General features: G+C 43.8%; 1 protein-coding gene and 1 pseudogene across 2 annotated transcripts in view; one reads left to right on the forward strand and one right to left on the reverse strand.

The window, feature by feature from the left end:
- The first annotated feature begins 1804 nt into the window (after window positions 1–1804).
- The window catches only part of SLC7A8 (solute carrier family 7 member 8), a 51587-nt gene continuing 29895 nt past the window's right edge, over window positions 1805–23496 (forward strand). Inside the window, exons 1-4 of one of the 2 annotated variants that reach the window (XM_043471169.1) lie at window positions 1805–2105; window positions 2360–2543; window positions 15711–15915; window positions 16900–17051. In XM_043471169.1, the coding sequence (XP_043327104.1) occupies window positions 2402–2543; window positions 15711–15915; window positions 16900–17051 (499 nt within the window). In that variant the 5' untranslated portion in view covers window positions 1805–2105; window positions 2360–2401. The remainder of the gene's footprint in view (window positions 2106–2359; window positions 2544–15710; window positions 15916–16899; window positions 17052–23496) is intronic. The other variant, XM_043471170.1, reaches the window with a different exon arrangement.
- On the reverse strand, window positions 23046–23144 carry LOC122444418 (annotated as a pseudogene).

The raw sequence follows: 23496 nt of genomic DNA on the forward strand, positions 1-23496 counted from the left end.
GTGGTCAGTAAGCACCAGTTTAGGCAAGAGACCTTGAATTCATCACATTCTTATTTTATCTCATACTAAATCTACATCTTTTGAATTGAAACATTACTGAAAGAATTCATATTTGAGAGCAGAAAGACTGTTTTATACCTTGATGTTGAAATTTGAGCAGAAGTTTCAAAATGAGATTATTGATGCTCTCTGATGTCATGAGGAAAGGCCAAAAGCAATTCAAATTTTTTTCATTTCTCATGACTCATCCCCTCCTGTGGAGTTTTGGGCTATATATTCCCTGCCTTCTCTGTTCGTCTGCTCCTTTTGTTAAGAAAAAAATCCTTTTTGCATCACCACCCCCCACCTTTTTTTTTTTTGCTGAGGCTTTCAATTTATTGTATCATGAACTGCAGAAGGAGAAGCAGCAGTTGAACTCTCAACCTTTGAAACCTCTTAATACTTGCTGAGTGGTCAAGGGGAGAAATGGAAAAGATTGTTGATTGGACTTTACCCCATTTGAAAAAGACCTTCCTATAACAGCTCAACCATCCCCATTTTAAGGAATTAAGTATTTACTTTTCTTAAAATCCAAAATCGTTTGGAACATTCTGCAGAAAGTGAGGCCAAATTTCCACACTTAGTGTCAACTTGGGAACTTTTTTAGACCCACTTTAAACTCAAGTGCTTTTGCATAATGTATGTAACATATTCAAAATAATTTCATTTTAGATATATACTTTTGTATGCTATATTGCTTTCTGCTGTTTTTTCAGAGTACCTTGCAATTATAAATAGCCATCATTGCTCTCACCTAAAGCAGTAGTTTCTGGGTAGAATTCTTCACAGAAGACTAGATACAATATCAATATGGAAGTAAGCCATCTCTTAACATCAACAACCTGCTTCATGATCAGAGAGGTGCTGATAACTCCCCACCTCCTCTCTGGTCTGCGTTTCTAATAATTTCATTATGCAAAAATATAATATTAGAAGCTATAAAAGGCCCCATTCCACCAGATTTTGTGTCATTTTTTTCCTGGGACCAGGGTTGAGGTCTTTTTTTTTTTTTCTGTTTAATCTAACACTAAATATTAGTAAGAGATGTGATCAGTAAGGCTACCACTTCTTCCTGGTACTTCTGTTTCCACTGTACTCTTCAAGGCTGCTCACAATTATACTAAATGAACCTCTTTTCCATTAGTCTTAATTCTTTCCATTCCCCTCTCCCACCCCGATTTCCTCCTGTTTTCAGATACTTGAAGATAACGTCCCTGCTGCCTTCTCTCCTTCAAATCTTCCAGACATAAATATTTTAATATATTCGCCAGTGTATTTGTGATGGTTTTGAAGTGTCTGCACAACCGGTCCCTTATTTATAAAGCCCACGTCTGCTGAATGACCTGTAATGCTGTACCAGCTCCTGGACTCTCCCGAACAGTCGACCTGGGAGGATTTTACTTCCACTACTTACAAAGAGAAAGATGGAGACAAGGGAGAAGGTCGATAACAATGAGAAATCTTTTCATCCATCTTGTCGGTGATCTTTGGGGACTGTGTGCTGCTATTTACATTGAATGGGAGGGAGGAGAGGGAGGATGCAGAGCAACGCTGGAAGTGGGAGGCGGAGCTAGCCCAGCATTTAAAACCCCTCGCTAAAAGGGAAGCACGTTCGTTTGTGCTAGAGGCACTCTGCTGGAACCACGAGGGATGCGGCGGTCTGTGCCCTGAGGACTGACGGAGATCGGAAGAAGGAAAATAAGGACAAGAAACCAGGCGACACAGAAGAGGACCTCTGGAGAAAGCGGAAGGCAGGAGACGGGAGGGGGAAGGAACCCACGCCAGGTGGAAACAGGACCCGGAGCGAACCGCTCGGGTCCACTGAAAGAGAAGAAAGTACCGGAGGATTGCCTTTTTTCCTTTCAGTTAATGAAAACGACTTTTATCCTCATAAAAGGCTAAGGGGAGGTAAAGACAATCTCTGTTTTCTTAGGGGGATAGCTGAGGGAAATCCAGACCATCTCTTTGAAGCTCTGAAATAAGCCACTGCCTGCTACACAGTGCAAAACGGTCCTGGTTTCTGAAGAGCTACATCCCTTTCAGGAGCATTCCGACCAGAGTAGCTGGTACAGTTCTATTTTTACATTTAAATGTCTGTGTCTCTCCCCCCGCCCCCATTTTAACAACACTTTCCTTGTTTGTAAGCACGAGTGACAAGAAAGTGTCAAGACGGAATAGGAATATTTTCATCTTTCTCTTTTATCTGCCTGGGTATTTTTATTATTTTTTAAAGAGGGTAGGAGTGGTCCTTATCACGGAAAAGGACGTTTCCATTTGAAAGGCTCTCTCTCTAAATATATTTACACCCATATGCATTTAGAAAGAGAGATACCTTTCGGAGGTTGAAATCCTATTGAGAAACATGGAAAAAGGAGCCAGGCACCGGAACAACACTGAAAAGAACCACCCAGGTGGGAGCAGTTCGCAGGAGGCTGATTCTGGAGGGGGCGGAGTGGCCCTGAAGAAAGAGATTGGATTGGTCAGTGCTTGTGGTATCATTGTAGGTGAGTCCAATTCCTTTTCCCACCGACCGTTCCTCCCTGTCTGGTGGTCCTCTTGTAGAACCTTAATCCCTCAGGCCCCCCCAGCCCCGCAAAGCACTGTTTTCTGCGTCCTGCTCCCTTAGAAAAGGGTTGTCGTTCACCTGTGCTATCGCCTACACAAACTGATTAAGTTTGAGAGGTATAGGACGTGTTGTATATCACGCATCTCTTCCCCCAAACCAGTCCTGTCCAGTGTTTGGGGAATGGAGCACTTAGGGGACACGCTCCTGGCTGATGGTCAGTGTTGCCTGCAAGCTTCCTGAAAATATAGGTCTCTGGGCTTGACACTGGAAGGCTGATTCCAGTGACTTAAGGTAGGACTGGGGAACCTAGATTTTTAACAGGCTTTTCTGCAGCCAATTCCTTACCAGGCTGTGGATTGGCTTTTGAGACATATTTAGGAGCTATTTGGTTTTACTTTATATGAGACTATGGGTCTCGGGGGTGTGTAATAAAAATAGCCACAACAGCAGTATAAGGATGCCTTGCTTTTCTCTAGCTTTTCCATCCTATCCAGCACTTTTTCTTGTGAAGTAGATGTGACAGGGCTGTTATTCCCATTTCATGGGTGAGGAAATAAATTATGGAAGAAAAGACACGACAGATTGTACCTTTCTGTAATTGTGTAGTTGGCAGCTTCTCTCATTGCTTAGTGGAGTTGTGTAATATCCATGTCCCTTACCTCATGGAAGACCCTGTGAGGTTCTGAAGGGAAACGGGAGTAATTAGAATGGTGAGTCCGGCTGAAGGCTTTGAAACTGGGGAGCCTGAGTGTCCCCGAGAGTGCCGGTGCAGGCCACTCCACCCCTCTAACTGCACTCTACCAGGCAGGGGTCCTAAATATGGCCCTGTCTCTAGACAACACACAGTCCTCTTTCCAGAGAGCCCCTGTAGATGCGCAATGGTTCATTACTGCCTTTACTCCTGAAGATGAGAGTTTCTTCTGCTGTCTTTGGGAGGGGGCCTTACGTTTTCCCCAGAGAAAGGGGTACAGGACAGTCAGGCCAGATCAATTTCTGTGCAGACTTCCTATTGAAGGCTTGTACTGTCCTGATGCCCACAGACCAGTTTCTCTGGATAATCCCATGGTCCTCATGGTAGCACAGAAGCATTTTGGCAACTAAGCAATGCTGACATTGGAGAACACCCTTGAAATCAAATAATATCAGTACAGTATTCAGATAATCCTCTTCACCTCTGCACCCAGCCTTCAGTGTTATCGCCACTCAGCTTTCAAAGTGGAATGCTGCTCTGTCTAATTCTCTGACTCTGGTAGGTTTCCAGGCATCTACAGTTACAAGTACGGTAATGTTATTTTAGAATATTATAGTCAGGATTTTAATCTCTCATTGTCTTTTCTCTATCTCGCCTTTATTGCAACTGCTCTAAAAAATGAGATCAGCAAAGTCCACAATATGTACAGCACATGCCAATTTAAGGTCTATAAATAGCCCAGAGCTGTTACCTCTTTCACCAGTTTGACTGAGAGGATTAAGTACTTTCCTCCCTTTGGGAAGATTCTGATTCATACACAGATGTTTATACCCACATGCACATGAGCACAATCAGACCTCCTTCCTGCCTCAACCTTGCTCACCCACCCCTATATATGTGCAAGTATTCAAGGGTTGAGGATATTTTCCTATATAATGGGCTTGTTTTTGTCTCTTTCTTTAGTATTTTTCTAAGACTGTGAAGAAATGGGAGTGTCCAGGTGTAAGAGCTATGGCTTTTAGTTGGGTGAATGCTACTAATGATTTGTCCACAACCTCAGGGATAGCACTTCGGTGTAAGAATAGTCCCAGTGCTCCTACTGGTATTGTAGCAAGAAGAATAACAACTCTGGTATTCTATGGTGAAAAGAGGCCCCAAATATATGATTTCAGAGAAATCAGGGTATTATTCCAAAGTTCAAGAATCCTTGTAGAGTTAACAGTCATGATTGTATCTCCATTTAAGCTGAGACACACATTTCCCCTTTAGGGTGTTGTGGGGGCAAAATCCTTTCCACTTCCCCTGCCCGTGTGGCTGTTGATTTACAAAAGTGCTGAGTAGCTGCCCTGTCCTCTAGAGGGGTTTCCGAGTAGATGACAGTGATTCAGGTTTTTTCAAGACCAAATGCAAAAATAGAAATGGCATTCTGCACATGAAATTCAGTGATCCTAGTGTTCAGTGGTGCTTAGCAGAGTCCCTGACTTGAAATAGTTACTCAAATGATTGTTGAATTTAATTGACTCTTCGACAAAAATATGAAGACAGTAGTAATAAAGTGTTTATTTGAATGGCTGTTGGGAACCTGACTTGAAAATCTTTTAAGCTAGGAATAGTTTCATCAACTTGTAAATGAGGTTGTCCAGTTTTAATTTTTTTTTTTTCAGTTTTAATTTTTAAACATCACCTTTGCCCTAATTTAACCAGGCTATTGCTCACCACATATTTAGCCAAAGAAACCTATTGGCAATAGGTGAACTTAGATTTCTTCATGAATGTGGAGTCCCCCTCAAAATCTAAAGAAAGTACGAAGGAGCCACAAAATTCATTAATTAATGCTATCAAAGCTACTGTTATTATTAAAAATTTATTATATGCCAGACACTTGTCCAATTGCCAAACATACATTCTTTTTTTTTTTTTTTGTAAGTATTTATTTATTTGGCTGTACCAGGTCTTAGTTGCAGCACATGGAATCTGGTTCCCTGGGCCCCTGCATTGGGAGCATGAAGTCACTGGACCACCAGGGAAGTCCTACATTGTCTTATTTATCCCTCACAATAATCCCATGTGGTAAGCACTTCTTAGCCCTCCCTCCACATAAGGAAATAGAGGCTCAGAGAGACAAGAAACTTGGTGAGGGTCACACAGCTGAAAAATATTAAAGATTCAGACCTACAGCTTGTCTAAATCCTAAATGAAACTCATAAGCATTATTCTCTACTCTCAATTGTCATGTCCTAAAAGAGGTGTTTGCCTTCAGATCCTGTGCAGAGGTCCTTATTTGTTTTTATAGACGAAGCACTCAGTGTTGTGTTCCTTGCAAGGAAGTGTCCCAGTGTAAACAAGATCTGAGCAGTCAGTTGAGTGCTGAAGTACCAGTATAGCCGCAGGAAGACACTGGTGGGGGGTTGGAGCCTGAGGTGTGCTGGCTCCACTATTGCAGGATGTGGTCAGCACAGACCATGCTTCCATTGACTCTCCCACATGCTCGCTTCTCCTTTCTGGACCGGCGTTCTCTACTGGAAAAACCATAGCTTTCCATAAACTCTTTATATATTACCTTATTTAATCCTGACCACCATTCTGTGGAAATAGGTATTATAACTCTGTTTTACACATGGGGAAATGGAGTCACAGACCCTGGAGGACTGACTACTGAGATCTTCTGACTCCAGAGTCAAACCTCTTAGCCATTTCCTGTTTCTAATCGGTAACCAAGAGAGGAGGGAGGGAGGCTGATGTGTCTTGTGTGGTGGGGGAGTGCGCCATGCAGGACCATAGCCCTGACACTGGAGTTGGGAAAGGCCATGGGTATCTGATACTGGAAAAGTTGGGGGAAAACTTTTTTAAAAGGCTGTTTGTCAACAAAGAAGCATACTGTAGGTGTAACCGTACTGAAATGGCACTGGGCTGATTTGGAAATATTTCAGGTCCAAAAGATTTTCAGACCCATGTATTTTGACACCATTTGAGAAGATTTTACATTTTAGTCTTTGATTTAATGTATTAGCTTTCTAATTCCCCAAATGTCTATTGGATATTAACCAGAGGGCTGGAGTGTGAAAATTCTTCTCAAATTTGTACTTCAGTTTTTGTTTTTTTTTTTTTTTCCAACATGAGAGGGGTTAGGATTTGGTTCATTCAAGATGAAAACATGTTTAAAACTCTCATTGTTCTCAAAGAAAACTTTGAGACAGAAGCCAAGTAGGATACTTTTCAAAACAAACACATCTTGGTAAACAGAGAGAGGTTATACTCAGTGGTGTAATAATAATAAGTAGCTACCATTTACTGAGCACTACCACATACCAGATCAGTGCTTTATGAGTATTTTCATCTAAGCCCATGAAATAAGTACTGTTATGGAAAGGGTGGAATTGAATGAATAAATAACTGGCAGTGGCAGAGCCAGGATTCCCATCCAAGTCATTGAACTCTGAAGCCACTGGGCTTAATCAAAATGCTCCACAGGGTGGCTGGAACCAGGGATCCTGGTGCTTCCTACCTCCAGGAACCAGGGGGCTCAAGGAGTAATCTAGTTGAGGCAGGGCTGCTGGCAGGGCTCCAATATGCTGTCTCAAAGAGCAGAGTTACGCAGAATCAATGACTAGCAGGAGACACTTAGGGTTGGGGAAAGAAAATAGAAACCCAGCAGGTAAAAAAGATGTCCAGAGAAACAGAATCAAACAACCCATTCTATTTAGAAAAGCAACAACAAAAACACCCTGTACCCAGATCAGATGACCTCAGAGAGGCCAGCACCACATATACCACTTTTTCTGAATTAAATTGGCTTATTGAAGTGGCATGGTGGTATGGGCATACTGGGTGAGACTTTCAGGTTGCCCAGATACCAGGGTTTTCTGCTTTCCTCTGCGGGTTAATCCGGCAGCAGAGCTGCCTACCAAGAAAGCCTTAGGAATGTCTGTTGTTGCTCTTGTTGTTTGTTGTTATTTTTTTGTTTGTTTGTTTGATTTTGACCGCGCTAGGTCTTCATTGCTGCATGCTGACTTTCTCCAGTTGCAGTGAGCGAGAGCTTCCCATTGCAGTGGCTTCTCTTGTTGCAGAGCATGGGCTCTAGAACATGAGGGTTTCAGTAGATGTGGTGTATGGGCTTAGTTGCATGTGGAATCTTTCTGGACCAGGGATTGAACCTGTGTCTCCTGAGTTGGCAGGCAGATTCTTAAACGCTGGACCACCAGGGAAGTCCTTGTTTGGTTATTATTGTTTGGAGATGGTGAGAGGGTATCAAAAAAGCAGGAATGAGCAAATAACCCCAAGAATATATCCTGAACTACCCAAAACAACCAAAAGGAGTTCATCCCTTCTAATTTTTAACTCCCAACTGAGAGAGTGCAGAGCAAGAAAGACCATGCCTTGTTCCCCTCCCAGAACATGTCTGCAAGGGAGGCCCCCTGGGCTCTTCTCCCTGGAAATCTGTAAATGACAAAGTGCAGGCTGCTCCCTGGCACAGGTATGGGGTCTACTGGCCACAGGATTCTGATCATCCCATATTTTAACATTTAACAAATACTCATTCAACGTTATATTCTAGGCCTTGTGCTAAGCACTGGTGAATTTTATTTCTAAGAAGCCAAATTGTGCCTCAAGTCTATTATTTTTTTTCTCAAGTCTATTTTAAGCTGTTTTATTTATAGAATGAATGAAGTCTGAGCCGAAAAGCTTTATCAATCACATCTCATCCCTCATCCATTGTCACGTCACAGCTCTTCACATTGGTTTGCTCCCTGCGGTTAATATCTTCAGCATTACCAGTGACGTCACTTCTGGGGAGAGGGTTTCATAATGTGCTTTGAGATGTTCTGGGCAACCTCACATTGAGCAGCATATTGTGAAGGCCAATTACCCAGGGGGTGTTTAGTTGCTGCAGAATTGTTAGTGTACTTCTCTCACTATGTATAGAGTTTCAAGGTGCCTGTACATCTGTGAGATTCGTAAATGCTTTAGCAGCCTCTTTAGAGTACAGTTCTGCATAGCATGTTTAATCAGCAGCTGATACAGGCAGGTCAGGTTGTCTAGGGATAAGGAGACATTTGCTAAGTGGGTCCTGATGCTGGGAGTAGAAAGCATATGATGAATTTTCCCATGATTTGTATTATGTTGTGAACAGGGAGGAACCATTGTTATCAGAAAAGGAAGGGCTTTGGAGATAGTCTTGGGTTTGTAAACTGCTTTCCTCTTTACAAGCTTTGTAACCTGGAATAAGTTTATTGGCAATAAATAGAAATTTCTTGTGAAATGTTAAACTGGCTGGTATCCAGCAGTTTATATTCAATAAATATTAGTTTCTTTCTCTCCTAAGCTCATCCTCCACCACCCCCACTTCCCTTATTCCCCCCCCCCCCCCTCATTCATTTTGGTTCAAAACCAGGTTAGATTGATCGGGTGATGGGAAGAACTGGCCAATTCAGCCCAAGTCTGACCTGTTTATCAAGTAGACAGTGTTTTTCCTTTTCTCTGTTGACTCGAGTCTACTTACTCATCAGCTTCTTATGCTTCCCCTCTTCTAGGAAGCTTTTTCTGAGCAGCCCCCACAAGTGACGTTGTACATCCCTAATATCTTGTCATGTATTGCGATTGCTTTCATGCAACTTCTGCTTTCCCTGGTGTTGTCAGTTCTGTGTCCACGTGCATCATGTCACCATAATTCCCTGAGGACAGGGACTGAGTCTTTCTCATTTTCATATCCTCATGTATTCAGCCTGGCATGGGTAAGTGCGTAGAAAGTATTTGTTGAATAATAGCAGTCCATCTAAGCCAAACCATCCATTAGAGATCTGCCTCCCAACAATGTGAATATGCTTTCTCTTGGCTGCCTGTGGGATCTTGGCTCTCCAGCTAGGGATCGAACTTGTGCCCTCTGCAGTGGAAACACAGAGTCTTAACCACTGGACCACCCTGAAAATGCTTAACAAACTGAACTTACTGAACTGTAGACTTACAAATGGTTAAGGTGGTAAATTTAGTGTTGCATTTGAAAAAAAAGTTTTAGCTTAAAAATGAGTTATTCCCATAAACAATAAATTTTTACATGTAGCAAAAAACAAGCAAAACACAAAGCATGCTAAATCTCATCTAAGTTCAAATTTGAAAAAGACTTTAGAAATTAACATTGAGGCTTACCTCAGCCTCAGCACTATTATATTTTGGGTCAGATATTTTGTTGTTTTTGGGGGCCGTCCCATGCACCCCCTCACCAGCTATGGCAACCAAAAATGTCTCCAGACACTGCCAGTTGTCCCCTGAAAGTGGGAAGATGGTGCAAAATTGTCCCTGGATGAGCACCACTGAGGTAGACAAAGCCTCTTACTGTTGGTGCCTGGTTTCCCAATCAGACAGGGAGACGCTGGACACCTGCTGTGAATCCTTAATGGGCATTTTTGAGGGCTCAGCAGTCTTAGCCCCTCAGGCCAGGATGCCTGTCTTTCAGTGTCTGGTGGGTGGTGGTTGGCTCCATCTATTATGTTAAAAGTCCATGTGTGAACTAGTTCTTCCCAATTACGTTTTAAAGCAAGAATGTACAGAGTGGGTGCTCAATAAATACTTTTTGAGATGCAATTACCTGTTGGCCGCCCACCTGAAGCATCTAAAAATCATACCTAGACAAGTAAACATGCTCAGAGAATGCTTCACGGCCCTGGCGCTGCAATGCTATTTCAGAGCCAAACTTCCAAGGTGAAACCATTATTGGTGTCTTATAGAGACTGTCTCTACCCCTACTATTGCAAATCCTAGCAACTCCTTATATTTGTGATCATTAAGCGGATTATAAAGTGCTTCCATGCATGTATGTTCGCCTTTGATCCCCACCACAACCTCGTGAGGTAGGCAAGGCAGGAGCAAGTATTCCTATTCAGCAGGTGTAGGGACACTAAGAAAAATTCAGGCCACTCAGCTTGTGAGTGGCAAAGCAAGGACTCAGTGGCTCCTCTGACTCTTAAGTCTAGCACCCATTTCATTCTTCAGCAAGGAATCTAAACCAGCAGAGTCCTAAAGCTCCTTCCCCATCTCTGTTCCACAAGAGACGGCAACCCCACAGGGTGTGTTTTGGAGTCCTGACCTGCCATCACCCTGACGTGGCTGTTTGTACAGTCCTGATGGAAAGTGGAGATAGGATGAGAGGCATGGTGAGCTTTTAGGCCTGCTGTGAGGATCAAAGCCTGGCCTCAACGTGCTGACCCCATTTCCATGCTATTCTTGCAGTGCTGAAAATCCTGAGACCCTTCCAACCATTTTGTGGGAGAAGCACAAAGATTTGCCCTGGTTTTGTCTGGACATCATGGAAATGGACAGAACCTCCAAGGTCCAGGAGAAGCCCTGGCTAGATTCCAAGACTAGCATGAGTCAGTAGAGAAGGCCAAAGCCTTTTGGATCTGAGGGTCTGTTGGGCAGTAGAATCTGTAATTCCATGCCCTAGGACATTCTGTGATGGCTGCAGCATTCTAGCGTGGACAGGCCTGGAAGTGAGTAAGGCCTTAATAAGAATCACATGGGTATTGGCCCACAGGTGGAAGTCAGCGATTTTTCACGGCCAATGTGGATTTTCTCAATTCCAGCAGTTTTTCTAGTGATGACTTGCCCACTGATACAACTTGGCCCCTTCTTAATGGAGTGGTTCACTTGGCTTTTCTTTGACAGAACAAGCCAATCTGGACCTCATTGTCCAGGCATCCTAGGGCCCATTTTTCACTAGAGAAGATCTGTGTGATAAGATGGTTATTTCCCTAATTGGGGTCGATGAAAGAGAGGATTGAAAACCCAACTGACCCTGGCTCTACCAGACGGTTGGGCATCTTGTTCTCAAGTGGCTTTGTAGATGATGAGTCTAAGAGTAAAACAATGGAGAAAAAAATTCCTGCTGTAATCAACTTCTTCCAACCTCTCATCAAGAAAGGTTCATAGTCAAAGGTATAAAAGCCTTTCCCCAGTTCTCCTTTTTCACAGCTATTCCAGAAAAGCCTCACTTGGACAGTGTAAAAGCCCTGCAGTTAAGGTATGTGTGGGGTAATTTCTCAAGGAGAGGCAGCTCAGTAGGAAGAAGCTCTGGGCCAGGAGTCCAAGGACATGGCCTCTCATCCAGGCCTTGCTACCTAATGCAGTATGTGACTTTGATCATGGCTCTTCGCCTCTCTGAACCTTAGTCTTCACAATAGTAAATAGGGATGAGAGTGCCTGACCTGTGCACCCAAGAAAGTAGTTGTGAGAATCAAGTAAGGTAATAGGCATGAATCTTTCGTAACTCATCGCTGAAGGTGGTATTGCAATAGAAGGAAAGAATCAGATCTGTGTTCCAGTTCTTTAATAAGCAACTTCTGTGAACCTTTCTCATTGTCTATAGGGTGGAGCATGTAAAACTGACAATTTTCAGGGAAAAGCTTGAGGCTATGATGGTGACTGCTAATTTAACCTGTGATTTAAGCAAATAACCACCTCTCTGCATCTCAGGTTCTTCATCTGTAAAATAGGGAAAATAATACCTCCTTCATTTTCTCCATTTGGAAAAATGAGAATAATGGTTGCCCTAGTTTCTTTCCCTATAAAGTAGAGATGATAATACCAGCCAGTCTACTCTCAGCAGCGGAATAAGTGGGTTGCTTTACTGATTTGCCTACAATACACACTTGACATATTTCACAGGTTTTGGAGGTTCCAGATAAACAGGTGTATTAAACTGCTCCATGGAGGTAAGCTGTAGATTGACATCAAACATTACTTATTCGATAAATACTTATAGAGTGCTTATCAATACTTTGTGACATTCCACAGGTAAACAATACAGTGTCTACTCTCATGGAGCTTACAGTCTTGTGAGGGAGATATATATTAGTCAAATAATTACACTAAAGATTGTATATAAAAGGCATGACTTTTTAGTAAATGTAGTGTGAGTATTCTTTCGGCTCCAGTACATAGCTGTGCTCTGAGTGACTTTCGTCTTCCTGTAGTCGTTCCAGAGGCTGCTAAGGAAGAGACATCTGATTCTGATTTTCTAGGTAGTGGCTTCCTAGAATTGGGGCGAGACATTCCTCTCCTTCCCATCCCCCAGTTCTCAGTTTTGGTTAACATAATTCAATTTTTTTTCACTATTTATTTTTAAAAATTTTATTTTTCACTGTGCTGGGTCTTTGTTGCTGCATGGGCTTTTCTCTAGTGAGGCATGGGCTCTAGGGCATGTGGGCTTCAGTAGTTTCAGCACATGGACTCAGTTCCAGCATGTGGACTCAGTAGCTGTGGCTCCCAGGCTCTGGAGCACAGGCTTGATAATTGTGGTGCACGGGCTTAGAGGCATGTGGGATCTTCCTGGATCAGAGATTGAACCTATGTCTCCTTCGTTGGCAGGTGTATTCTTTCACCACTGAGCCACCAGGGAAGCCCCCAAAATTTTTTGGCCATGCTGTGAGACATTTGGGATTTTAGTCCCCCTACCAGGGATCACAGAGAAGGCACTGGTGGCCCACTCCAGTACTCTTGCCTGGGAAATCCCATGGACGGAGGAGCCTGGTAGGCTGCAGTCCATGGCGTCTCGAAGAGTTGGACACGACTGAGCGGCTTCACTTTCACTTTTTACTTTCATGCATTGGAAAAGGAAATGGCAACCCACTCCAGTGTTCTTGCCTGGAGAATCCCAGGAGCGGGAGCCTGGTGGGCTGCCGTCTATGGGGTTGCCCAGAGTTGGACACAACTGACGTGACTTAGCAGCAGCAACCTAGGATCAAACCCATACCCCCTGCCGTGGAAGCACGGAGTCTTAACCACTGGACAGCCAAGAAAGTCTCTATTTTTTTTTCCCCTACTTTTATCTTTGTCATTTTAATTTGGTCAAATCAAGATGGTTGATGGGGAGAACTCTTGTCCCAGTGCCAAGCCTCACCATCTGCTATAGGAGCTCCATGGAAGGACACATTATCCAAGAACCAGTGGAGACGGGAAGTAGTCAGACCCCCAGAAAGGGCTGTTGGTCTTGGACCGCCCACCTTCCACCTGGGATGATGGGGTGGGGCACGTGCTCTGGAAATGTCAGAGCAAAAGCAGGAGAACCAAAGTGCTCACTCATCTCCACTGGGGTGTTTTCTAAGAACCCTGAAGTAGAATTTGGACATTCTTCATTACTGAGAAAATGAGATCTTTTCAGTAACATCCACAGCCTTTTCCTGGTCCTGAGAAATTCCTGGCTATCGCCCCACAACCCCTTTCGGCATCTTAAAAACCAAAGTCAAAGCCTGTTTTTCTCCCATACTGATTATTTTTCCAATCCCTTGAGCTAGTTTTATAACCTTCTATTGCTCTCTTCTTGGCTGGCTTTAAAACGCCCTACAGATGACTCTTCTGATAAATTCCTGCCAGGCAAGGAGTTTACTGTTACTTTCCAGCACTATCAGCAGCCCCATCTCACATTCACTGTGGCAGGTGAAGGGTCGTTTGACGCTGACTGTCCCAGGATGCTACCAGGAGGCCCTTTAGTCTCTGCTGACCCAGCATTCATGCATAGCACACATGGCGGATGAGTTGAGAAGGGGGTTGAGAGGTAGCTTCTCATTCCAAGTCTCAGACTTAAAAAAAAAAAAACCAAAAAAGGAAAAGCCTTTAAGAACTGGGGGCACCCAGGATTTCATTTTTCTCTCTCTCTTTGCCTGATGTTTAGATCACAAATTTAAACATGAGGGATTGTTTCTTCTTTTATCTTCACTTCTCTACGTAGCCCTATTCTGTTTGGATGGCTTAACCCAGGAGAAAAAAGGCCTGTTTGAGTCATAATGTGCCGCCTTTGTGTTTCAATCTAGCTGTGGCCCTAGGCTCTCCAGTTGGGTATTTCAGTCTCCCAGCTGCTGGTAGTCTCCTCCTGGCCCCTCCCCTCCCTTGTTACTCATCTCAAGGAGCAGTTCTTTAGCTTGAAAAGGGGCAGCATATTCTACATCCCCAAAGAATGAAATATTACTGCTTTCAGGATGGGAATATTCTCTTTCCCTATGACTAAAATAACCTGGATGCACAGTCTGGAATTAAAAATTGAATTTTGGTTTAGAAGTGAACGTTTTCAGGACTGGAATGAGGCTGAGCTGTGATTGATATCTAAAAGTCCGTTTTCTAAATTTGAGCATAAAATCCCATAATCTGCATCTCAATTAGCCCAGAACTGGTTCCAGACCACTAAAGAGAGATGGTAGGAATTCAGAACAGTCAAATCCAACTGGCCTCTAGTACTCCAGCTCTGCATTTTGACTTGGATCCATTTAGTGTCTACTTCTTCCCCCCAGGCCCTCATTGGTGCAGCGGGGTGGGGCATGAAGAGGAAGAGGGAGCTTTCAAAGCACCTGACCCTTGGACCCTGACCCCTGGAATCATAAGATAGGAGAGCTTGGGAAGAAACGTCCCAGGAGCTGTCCCCACACTCCTGTTCCTCCCCTGCCCCAACACGTCCCAGCGGCCAACATTCAGTCCCTGGGGCCAGCCTCACCTGTCGAGAGCAGGCCAGCCCCTTATACACAGAACTGATGTGGATTAGTGGAAAGAACCCTTGGATTAAGCATCAGGAGACTGACTTCTAGATCCAATTTTACCCATCAGTAGCTGTGGAATTTGGAGAAAGCCACTTAACCCCTCTGTGTCTTAGTCTCTTGGTTTGTGAAATAGGAACACCTGCCCTTTCTCCTCCTGAATTCAGTGAAGTTGTTGTGAGAGGCACATGAAACAATGGAGGGGAATGACCTTTGGAAGAATGTAGAGCTAAGGCTTTGCACGTATTGCGTCCAGACAAACCACTTCTAAACTACAAGAGCTGTTTTTTTTTTACGGTTATTTCATGCTCTTCACCAAGGGTGGGGCTATTGTGTCTGGGGTAGAGGCCAGCCTCCAGGAGTGCTGTCCATACTTGTGGGTCTTGGAAACCCCCAGACACAGGGTATGACCACAGTCTGTCCAAAGGTATTGCCCTTCAGCTCATTTTTAAAGCTTTCTAACTGCACATTTTATAGCTCTTCCTTTTCCAGCCAGCCTTAAGTAAGGCATTTGTCACCACCCTGGTTAGACTACGTTTGGCCCAGTCGGAGCGCCCTGGAAGTTCCATTTGCACCACCATTTACTACTGTGTAGACTTAGGCAATGCACTTTCCTCTGTAAAATGGGAGAAATGATGTCTGACTCCATCGGCTTGTCCTGACGCTTACATGACACACGTAAAATACCTGACAAGTTCCTGATCTCCATGTCCATTGTCTGCTGCTCTTTCCCCTGCTAAGGAGAATTATTGCTAGACATACCTGCATACCTGGAGGGGATTTGTGCACCCCAAAGGCATTTTGCCTCAGATCAAAGGCGAGAGCACCTCCACCATGCTGCCGCCTGCCAACTGTCCTGACTCCCTTTTCTCCGCACTACTCTCGGTGCTTTTCACAGGGAACATCATCGGCTCTGGAATCTTCGTCTCACCCAAAGGTGTGCTAGAGAATGCGGGCTCTGTGGGCGTGGCTCTCATCATCTGGATTGTGACAGGCCTCATCACAGCTGTGGGAGCCTTGTGCTATGCTGAGCTCGGGGTCACCATCCCCAAATCTGGAGGTGACTACTCCTATGTCAAGGACATCTTTGGAGGCCTGGCTGGGTAAGAGAATACTGGGGGGACTAAGTGGTCCGGGAAGCCAAGGCCAGGGCTGTCCAGTGTGCTGAGGAGGGTGTGAGCTTGGGGTTCCTCCACGTCACAGTTGCCAGTTCAGCCTGTGTCCCCTTGATCCCCCTCAGAGTGGCAGAGGAACCAGACTGTAGTTTTAATCTCTGTTTAGGGTTTTTGTTTGTTCTGCTTTGCTGCACCTTGTGGCTTGCGGGATCTCAGTTCCCAGACCAGGGATCGAACCTGGGCCCTTGGCAGTGAATGTGTGGAGTCCTAACCACTGAACCACCAGGGAATTCCCTTAATCTCTGTTGACCTTAGAGAGCAAGATTCTATGAGTGAGAACAAGTAGAACTAAAGGACAACTCTGATTGGAGATGCCCAGGGAAAGCACATCACGAAAACAAAGCCCTTTTATCCTGAAAAATAAGTGAGTGGTGTCTCTGATTTTCTCAGCCCCCACAGCCCAGATACTGAAGAGCTCAGTTCTAACTAGGGAGCCCAAGGGTATGGGGACATTTCCCTTCAAACTCAATACACCCTCCTGACACTCATGTAACTGGCCACACTCTTAGCGTGCCCTGACTGTGAAGATTCTGGGGTTGCAGATTTTCTTTTCCACCAGTGGCTTCTGGGGGCCAGGGTGGTAGAGAAGAGATGATGAAATGATGAAAGGAGCAGAAGGAGAGAAGGAACGCTAAGACGTGGGTCGGAACTAGTTGAAATAGTGCTTCATTGTTAAACCAGTTTACTGTCAGCACAGAGAGCTAGGTGTCTCGTTCAGGCGGGGGCTGGTCTCCTCAGCATCCCAGAAAACAACAAGGAAACGCATCCCTTTAGCCCACCTGCCTCTCTCAACACTGCTTGATGACTTGCCCAGACTTCCCCTGATGGCTTCTGAATCCCTGCCATGCCTGGCGGTGGGGGCGGGGGTCTTAATTCCTATCTTGGCTCAAGTTCCATCTGGTTCCCCCGCAGGTTCCTGAGGCTGTGGATCGCGGTGCTGGTGATCTACCCCACCAACCAGGCTGTCATCGCCCTCACCTTTTCCAACTACGTGCTGCAACCGCTCTTCCCCACCTGCTTCCCCCCAGAGTCTGGCCTTCGCCTCCTCGCTGCCCTCTGCTTATGTAAGTACCATCTGGGCCTTGCTCAGGACAGTGTCTTCCTCATGATCTGGTTCTCCCTTCTCTCCCTCTTTCTTTCCTCTCCTTTTAGTTATTTATTTTTTTCCCTCTCCTCCTTTTATTTATATATTTATTTATTTTCCTCTGCTCCTTTTATTTTTATGCCTTGTTACTTTTCAATTTCCAACACGCCTGCTGTGGACAAATGGATTCCACATATAATTGTGCTATGCTAAGCCACTTCAGTCGTGCCTGACTTTTTATGAGTCCCACCAGGCTCCTCTGTCCATGTGATTCTCCAGGCAAGAATACTGGAGCGGGTGGCCATGCCCTCCTCCAGGGGATCTTCCCAACCCAGGGGTCAAACCCGTGTTTCTTATGTCTCCTGCATTGGCAGGTGGGTTCTTTACCACTGGCACCACCTGGGAAGCCCTCCATATATGATTATCTGGTTTAAAAAAAAAGAAGAAACTTAAGTAGCTGTTCAGAAGAAGTGTAATTTTCACTGGCAGGGTTTGCTTGTATATGAAGCACTTACATATGTATTATCTGATCCAAGCCTCACAACAAATCCATAAGGTAAGCTGGGCCAGTGTTACATTTTCCTTGAGCAGAAAAGGAAGTGGAGCCAGGAAAGTGAATTAGCCAACATTGTTCCTTCTCTTTACAGCACACGCACCACGCTGGAGGCTCCCTGCCACTCGTGGGAAGACTTTTCTGGCCTCTCCACCTCTGCCTCCACCTGCCAGCTCACATCTTAAACCTCTCTGTAAGGAGAGTGTAAAGGTGTGAGTTGGGAGAAAACAAATGCTGCACCCATGGTCTCCACCTTTCATGAATTTTCTAAGTAGGTAGAAAAGTCATATAGGCAGATTCCATGATTGGAATTCAATTGCAGCAAAAAATCTGAGAAGGGGAAAAGATCGCCATGAGCTGCAGTAGGTTAGAGAGGCTATTTTGTTTTTCTGGCTGTGCTACGCAGTATGCAGAACTTTCCCGACCAGGGATTGAACTTATGACCCCTCCATTGGAAGCGCAGAGTCTTAACCACTGAACCACCAGGGAAGTTTCTTAGGTTTTATAGAAGCTTGGCAATCTGCATTTCTAGAAGTCTCAACATTTAATCTCTGGTCATCAGGGATCTCAATGGATTGGGATATATCTTTTAACCAAAAAAAAACCTAATTTCTAAAGTAAATATTTGGACTATTTCAGAGGTTCCTCTTCTAGAATCAGCTTTGTCCCTGTCTTCCCATACCTTCCAACACACGTCACTTAGCTAAGGGCATTGACCATCCTGGTCACACTCTTTCCCAGGTCTTGATACGTTCTTCTGTCCTGCTGGTGGGGAGGGGAAGGAGGGGTCACTCACCCACCCTGGAGCTGGGGTGGGGCCTGAGTGGTGGTCTTCTTAGCAGGTGTGCCCTCTTTGGCAGTGGTGTTCAGCCCTGGAATAGACTCCACATCTAGGCAAGTGGTATTGTGAGGTCAACGTACTTGTTTGGAGCATATTCCTTGTGCTCGTGAATTTGGGGGCAGAGGGATGTGGGATCCCAAACCATGCTGCCTGAATCTCCACACCACTCTCTAAGTGCAGCCAGTGCCTGGCCAGGTCACCAGCTGCCTCCCGTGAGATGGGGGTGCAGTCGTGCGTGTGCTATAGGTTGCTGTGGCAAGGCTTGCCCGAGACAAGCGTGTTCTTACCACCGTGTGGGGCACCTCGTGGTCCTGTTTAGTCACTGAGCATAGTCACAAGCATAGTCATTTGGTCCTTGCTTGCTGGCTGGATCTGGAGCTGTGGGAGGTAAGAGGAGGGGGAAGGGGGTGTGGGAATGCCGGAAGAGTAGCTGTTTCTGCCATCAGACAGGTTAGTGGGGGTGGGAAGGGGGACCACAGAGTGCTGGCCACTGCTGTGTCAGTGTCTTGTACACACAGACATGGCTTCCCTTTTCCTGCTGATACTGCTTAAGTGTCTCAGACTAGAGGCCACCCTCACCCTTCATCTAGAAGTCAAGAACCCTGAGACTGTTCAGTCTGTTCCCCCGGAGAGAACCTGGGCCGCAGAATAGAGTTCCTCAGGCAGCCAGACCCCACTGCTTTCTTTGCATTCCCCAACCTCACTAAGGCTAGGTGGGTCACTCCTTGCACAAAGACGCTCTAGAGTTTTGGAAAAGATGGGGTGAGAAATGATGGAAGGAATGACCAGATGTGGGTGAAGAGGTGGAAAGAATCTGCTGTAACTGCCTTGCCTGTTCAGAGCCTGGAGGGAGTGATGGGGGGAGGAGAGGGAGAGAGAAGAAACTGCAGATTTGGCTCAAGCTTATGCAACTGCAACTGCCACTTTGAGTTACTCTATTATTTAGGTCAAAGCTGATTATTCACTGCTAAGTCAGCAGAATATCCCTAGCCACCAGGCAGTAAAAAAAGAAAGTCTTTTATATTTTAATTAAATGAAAATCCTTTCTCCCTTCTCTAGAGCAAGCATATCAGTGGGAGGAGGGAGTTAACAACGGGAATGGGAGGGATTAAAACTTGGTTTTGGTACCTTCCTTTTGTGATTTGCTTGATTATTTTTCTCTCTTGTCTTCATTCCTTCCCTCTTTTCTTCGTTTCTTATTTTATAAGTAAATGACCATATTCTCGAAGTAAAAGAGTCAGTATGCAAAGAGAGTTGACCAGGAAAGCCTCCTGTCTTTACCCCTCTTCCTCTGCCCAAAAGCCCTGGTAACAGTGGACAGGTATCCTTATAATTCTAAGTAAAATGCATCTCTCCACACTCACATGTGAGTGTACAGACATACATTTTGACAGGTTACTTCTGCAACTTATGTTTTTCTTCATTTAGCCACATTCGGTGGCTACTACCTGAGTCCCTCGTTATAAACAAAGTGGTCCCAGTGACACAGGAGGAATGTGAGGTGTTCTAAGGTACCTCATTTGTACATCCTCCTCCCTAACTGTGGTTTTTCCTTCAGGATTTGTTTGTCCCCTCTCTCTTGGGGACTGGGCCACCTTTCACTCAGGCATCTCCTGACCTCCTTCCTCTCTTTTGGGGCTGGGGTTACATGCAGCGTCTGAATTGGAATCTTTTCTTCTCATTCAAGTCCCCCTCTTCCTGAATGCCTTGTACAAAAGAAGCTCCTTCTTTTTCCCCCTGAGGAGAAAAGTGTACCTTGCATGCATTTCACAAGCAAAAACAAACAAAAAAAAACTTCTTGTTTTCTGTCTGTCTACTGTGTTTCCTAAGAAGCTAGTTTTCCAGGGCTTCAGATTTCTCGTCCTTCTTTCTTGAGTGATTTGAAAGGTTAAGGCCTTTTCTCTGTAGGTATTACTTTTACCCCTCAGTTGCTTTGCGATTCCTCCTCAGAAAGTTTCCAGATGCTTTGATAGATACTTGTGTGTGTTGTTTTGAAAATCTCTTGCAAATTAATCCCTTGACATGAGAAGATTCAGCAGTCCTTCCTAACTTCTAAATCCCTTATTCTCAGTTCATTTTCCTTTGAGGTTTCATATTCTCCAGCCCTAAACGTCTTATCCCCAAGCACTATATACATCACCTCTGTTAACTGGCCAGGGTTGCCTTCTTGCCCTTCTCTGGTCCCCAAAAGTTATGAGTGTCTTATCAACCTTGGGAGTGTTGGGAAGGAAGAAATTTTCCTCTACCCTTCCAGGTTCTTCTGGCTAGTCTAAGAATTAAATTAACATGCGTGCTACATACTAATTCACTTCAGTTGTGTCCGACTCTGCGACTCCAAGAACCGTAGCCCTCCAGTCTCCTCTGTCCATGGGATTCTCCAAGCAAGAATACTGGAGTGGATTGCCATGCCCTCCTCCAGGGGATCTTCCTGACCCAGGGATCAAACCCACGTCTCTTACATCTCCTGCATTAGCAGGCGGGTTCTTTACCATTAGTGTCACCTGGGAAGCCCACATTGACATGAGACAGATTAAAAAGAAAAAAATCAAACAAAAGTTTACTAACATGAATACTTAGACCCAGAAAAATTGAGTATACGCCCAAATGACCAAAACCCTCACCTTAAATACCATCCGCAGCTAAAGACAAAAGAGAATGTTGGTATGGAAGTTTAGGACTTCAAAGGGAGGAAAGTAATTGACATGAAAATGAAAAGTAAATGGTTGCTGGGGGTTGTGGAGACAACTGGACAGAAAGTGGACTATAATCTCTAATCTCCCCCTCGCCCAGCCTGTATTTTACAGGATCTCTGGTGATAGCATTGTTCCAGGAACAGTCCTCTATCTAAATTATTTTTAAGCAGTTGGGGGGAAGGGCAGAATTTCTTCCTGGGTCTTGTGGGCCTTGATCATTTTGCAGCTTGAACTAATCTGCATGCCAGAGACATTTTAGGGCGGCACATCTTGGTCCCCTGCAGTCTTGCCTTTGAAACTTTCTCTAGAATTTTCACAGTCCAAAGTTAATAGACTGCTTGATATCTCATTGAACCAATCTCTTAATCCTAACAATAGGTAGGTTCAGTTACTAATTTCAGGAGGCGGCGATATAGGTGGGCACTGAAAGTTAGGCCTATAGAGTATAAGCAACCAGGTATTTAATAAGAGGCATTTCTATGGAGACAAAGAAAAAAAAAGAGATTGATGGTTGGAGCAGATTATAAACCCAGTGTCTGAGTCCTGAGAGTCAGCAGCTGAGACTCCTAGATGTTAGGCTCTAAGCATCTTTTGCAGGTTGAAATGTCTCCGGTGATGTCATCTGGAATTCAGGTAAACTTCCTGAATGACTTTCAAAGCAACAGGTACAAAGACTATCTAAATGTGAGCTCTCTTAAGTGTATATCAGGTTGTTCAGTTCCAGTTCATAATCTTCAAGAAAACAACAGCTTTAGTTCTCAGTGATTTCAAGTCAGAAATAAGAGAAAAATTGAAAACCTTACTTGGGGAGTTGTAGCCAAATATTTGAGGAAACTAGAAGAATTCAGGATCTAGTCCAGTTTACAGGTAGAAAAACAAAACCTCAAAAGTGATTAACAGAATTAGATTCTAATGTCCTAAGTATGTATTATAGTTTCTATTGAACATAGTTTTTTTCTCTAAAATCACCTTCATCTTTACCAAAGATAGCCAACCAAATTAAGACTAATTTGTTTATAAAATAAGTTTAGTCTTATTAAACTTTGCCTGATTATTTACATAAGTCCAGGCTTTTTAAAACATGTTTTGCTGGAACTTGTTCATAAGGAATCACCAGATTGAACTTTTAATTGCCTCCCAGGACCAGGAAGCCACACTGAACATGACATTAGGTTCACCTGTAATACCTATGAATTTGGGTGAATTTTTCTCTCCTTGAGGTTCCTAAAATTATTCCGAGGTTCTTGCACCTGCCAGGAAGGAATCTTCCTTACTCACCAGGTAAAGCTGATGGGAACCCTGAAGTCAAGGTACCAGCTTGTCTTTCAAAGAGCTAGGCTCCATGAAGTCAATCTTAGTTCTTTAAAGCTGTCTAGTCATATCTAATTCTATGCGTGTCTCTCTCAAATGTGACAATCCGTCAAAGTAATGTAACCAATGTTTCTAATTGTATCATGTTATAGGGAGAACAGATTCTTATTGAACTTATACAGTTAGCTATACTGCCATGAAAATAAGACTACTCATTAACTTTGCACATATTGGAGACATCAGATAGGGAGAAAAAAAAAGATAACTCTTTCATCTTTGTTAAGCAATTGTTAACTGTTATAACAGTGTTTATTTTTTTTTGGACTGGCAAACTCATGAATGCATACCATAATTTCTAAAAACATATATTACCTCATAATATAATGCTTTTTTCAATGTGGTACAAGTCATGTTTTTAATAAACACAAACTTCTTTAGTTTTTCTGTAATAAGACAGAAGATTTAGACTTGTTTAGCAGTTAATGTTTCAGTATTTTATCTTACTTGGAAGTGATAAAGACATTCAATGAAGCCCCATCATTTAACTTAGCAAAATTGCAAAGTTTTAAATTACTAAAAGATTTGGAGAAACTTTTTTTTTTGTCATCCTAGCGCAAGGGCCATGCTAATTTTCTCTGTATTATTCCAGCTTTAGTATATGTGCTGCCAAAGCAGGCCCTAGAGAGACTGGTTTTAAGTAGGCATACCAGAAAACATAATGATCATTGAAGAGTTTATCTAAAAACTCTTGTCCTATTTACATTTATTTAATTTAGCTGTTCCAACAATTAATGTTTAAATTACTGATAAAAACTTGATGAGACATTAGACAAAGTCAATCATCTCAAGTTATTTTTCTTGCTGACCAATTTTGTAACAGAGGTAACATGATCATGTTTGATCTTTAGTAACTTAGGTACAATGAAAGATTATTCTTAATTTTGATAACTCTAAAGACATGTCTGTATTAATTAAACCAACAAACATAAACTAGCTTTAATACTGAGTATTTTCCCAGGTCACATGA

The sequence above is a fragment of the Cervus canadensis genome, chromosome 6 (genome assembly GCF_019320065.1).
Source record: "Cervus canadensis isolate Bull #8, Minnesota chromosome 6, ASM1932006v1, whole genome shotgun sequence".
NCBI lineage: Eukaryota > Metazoa > Chordata > Mammalia > Artiodactyla > Cervidae > Cervus > Cervus canadensis.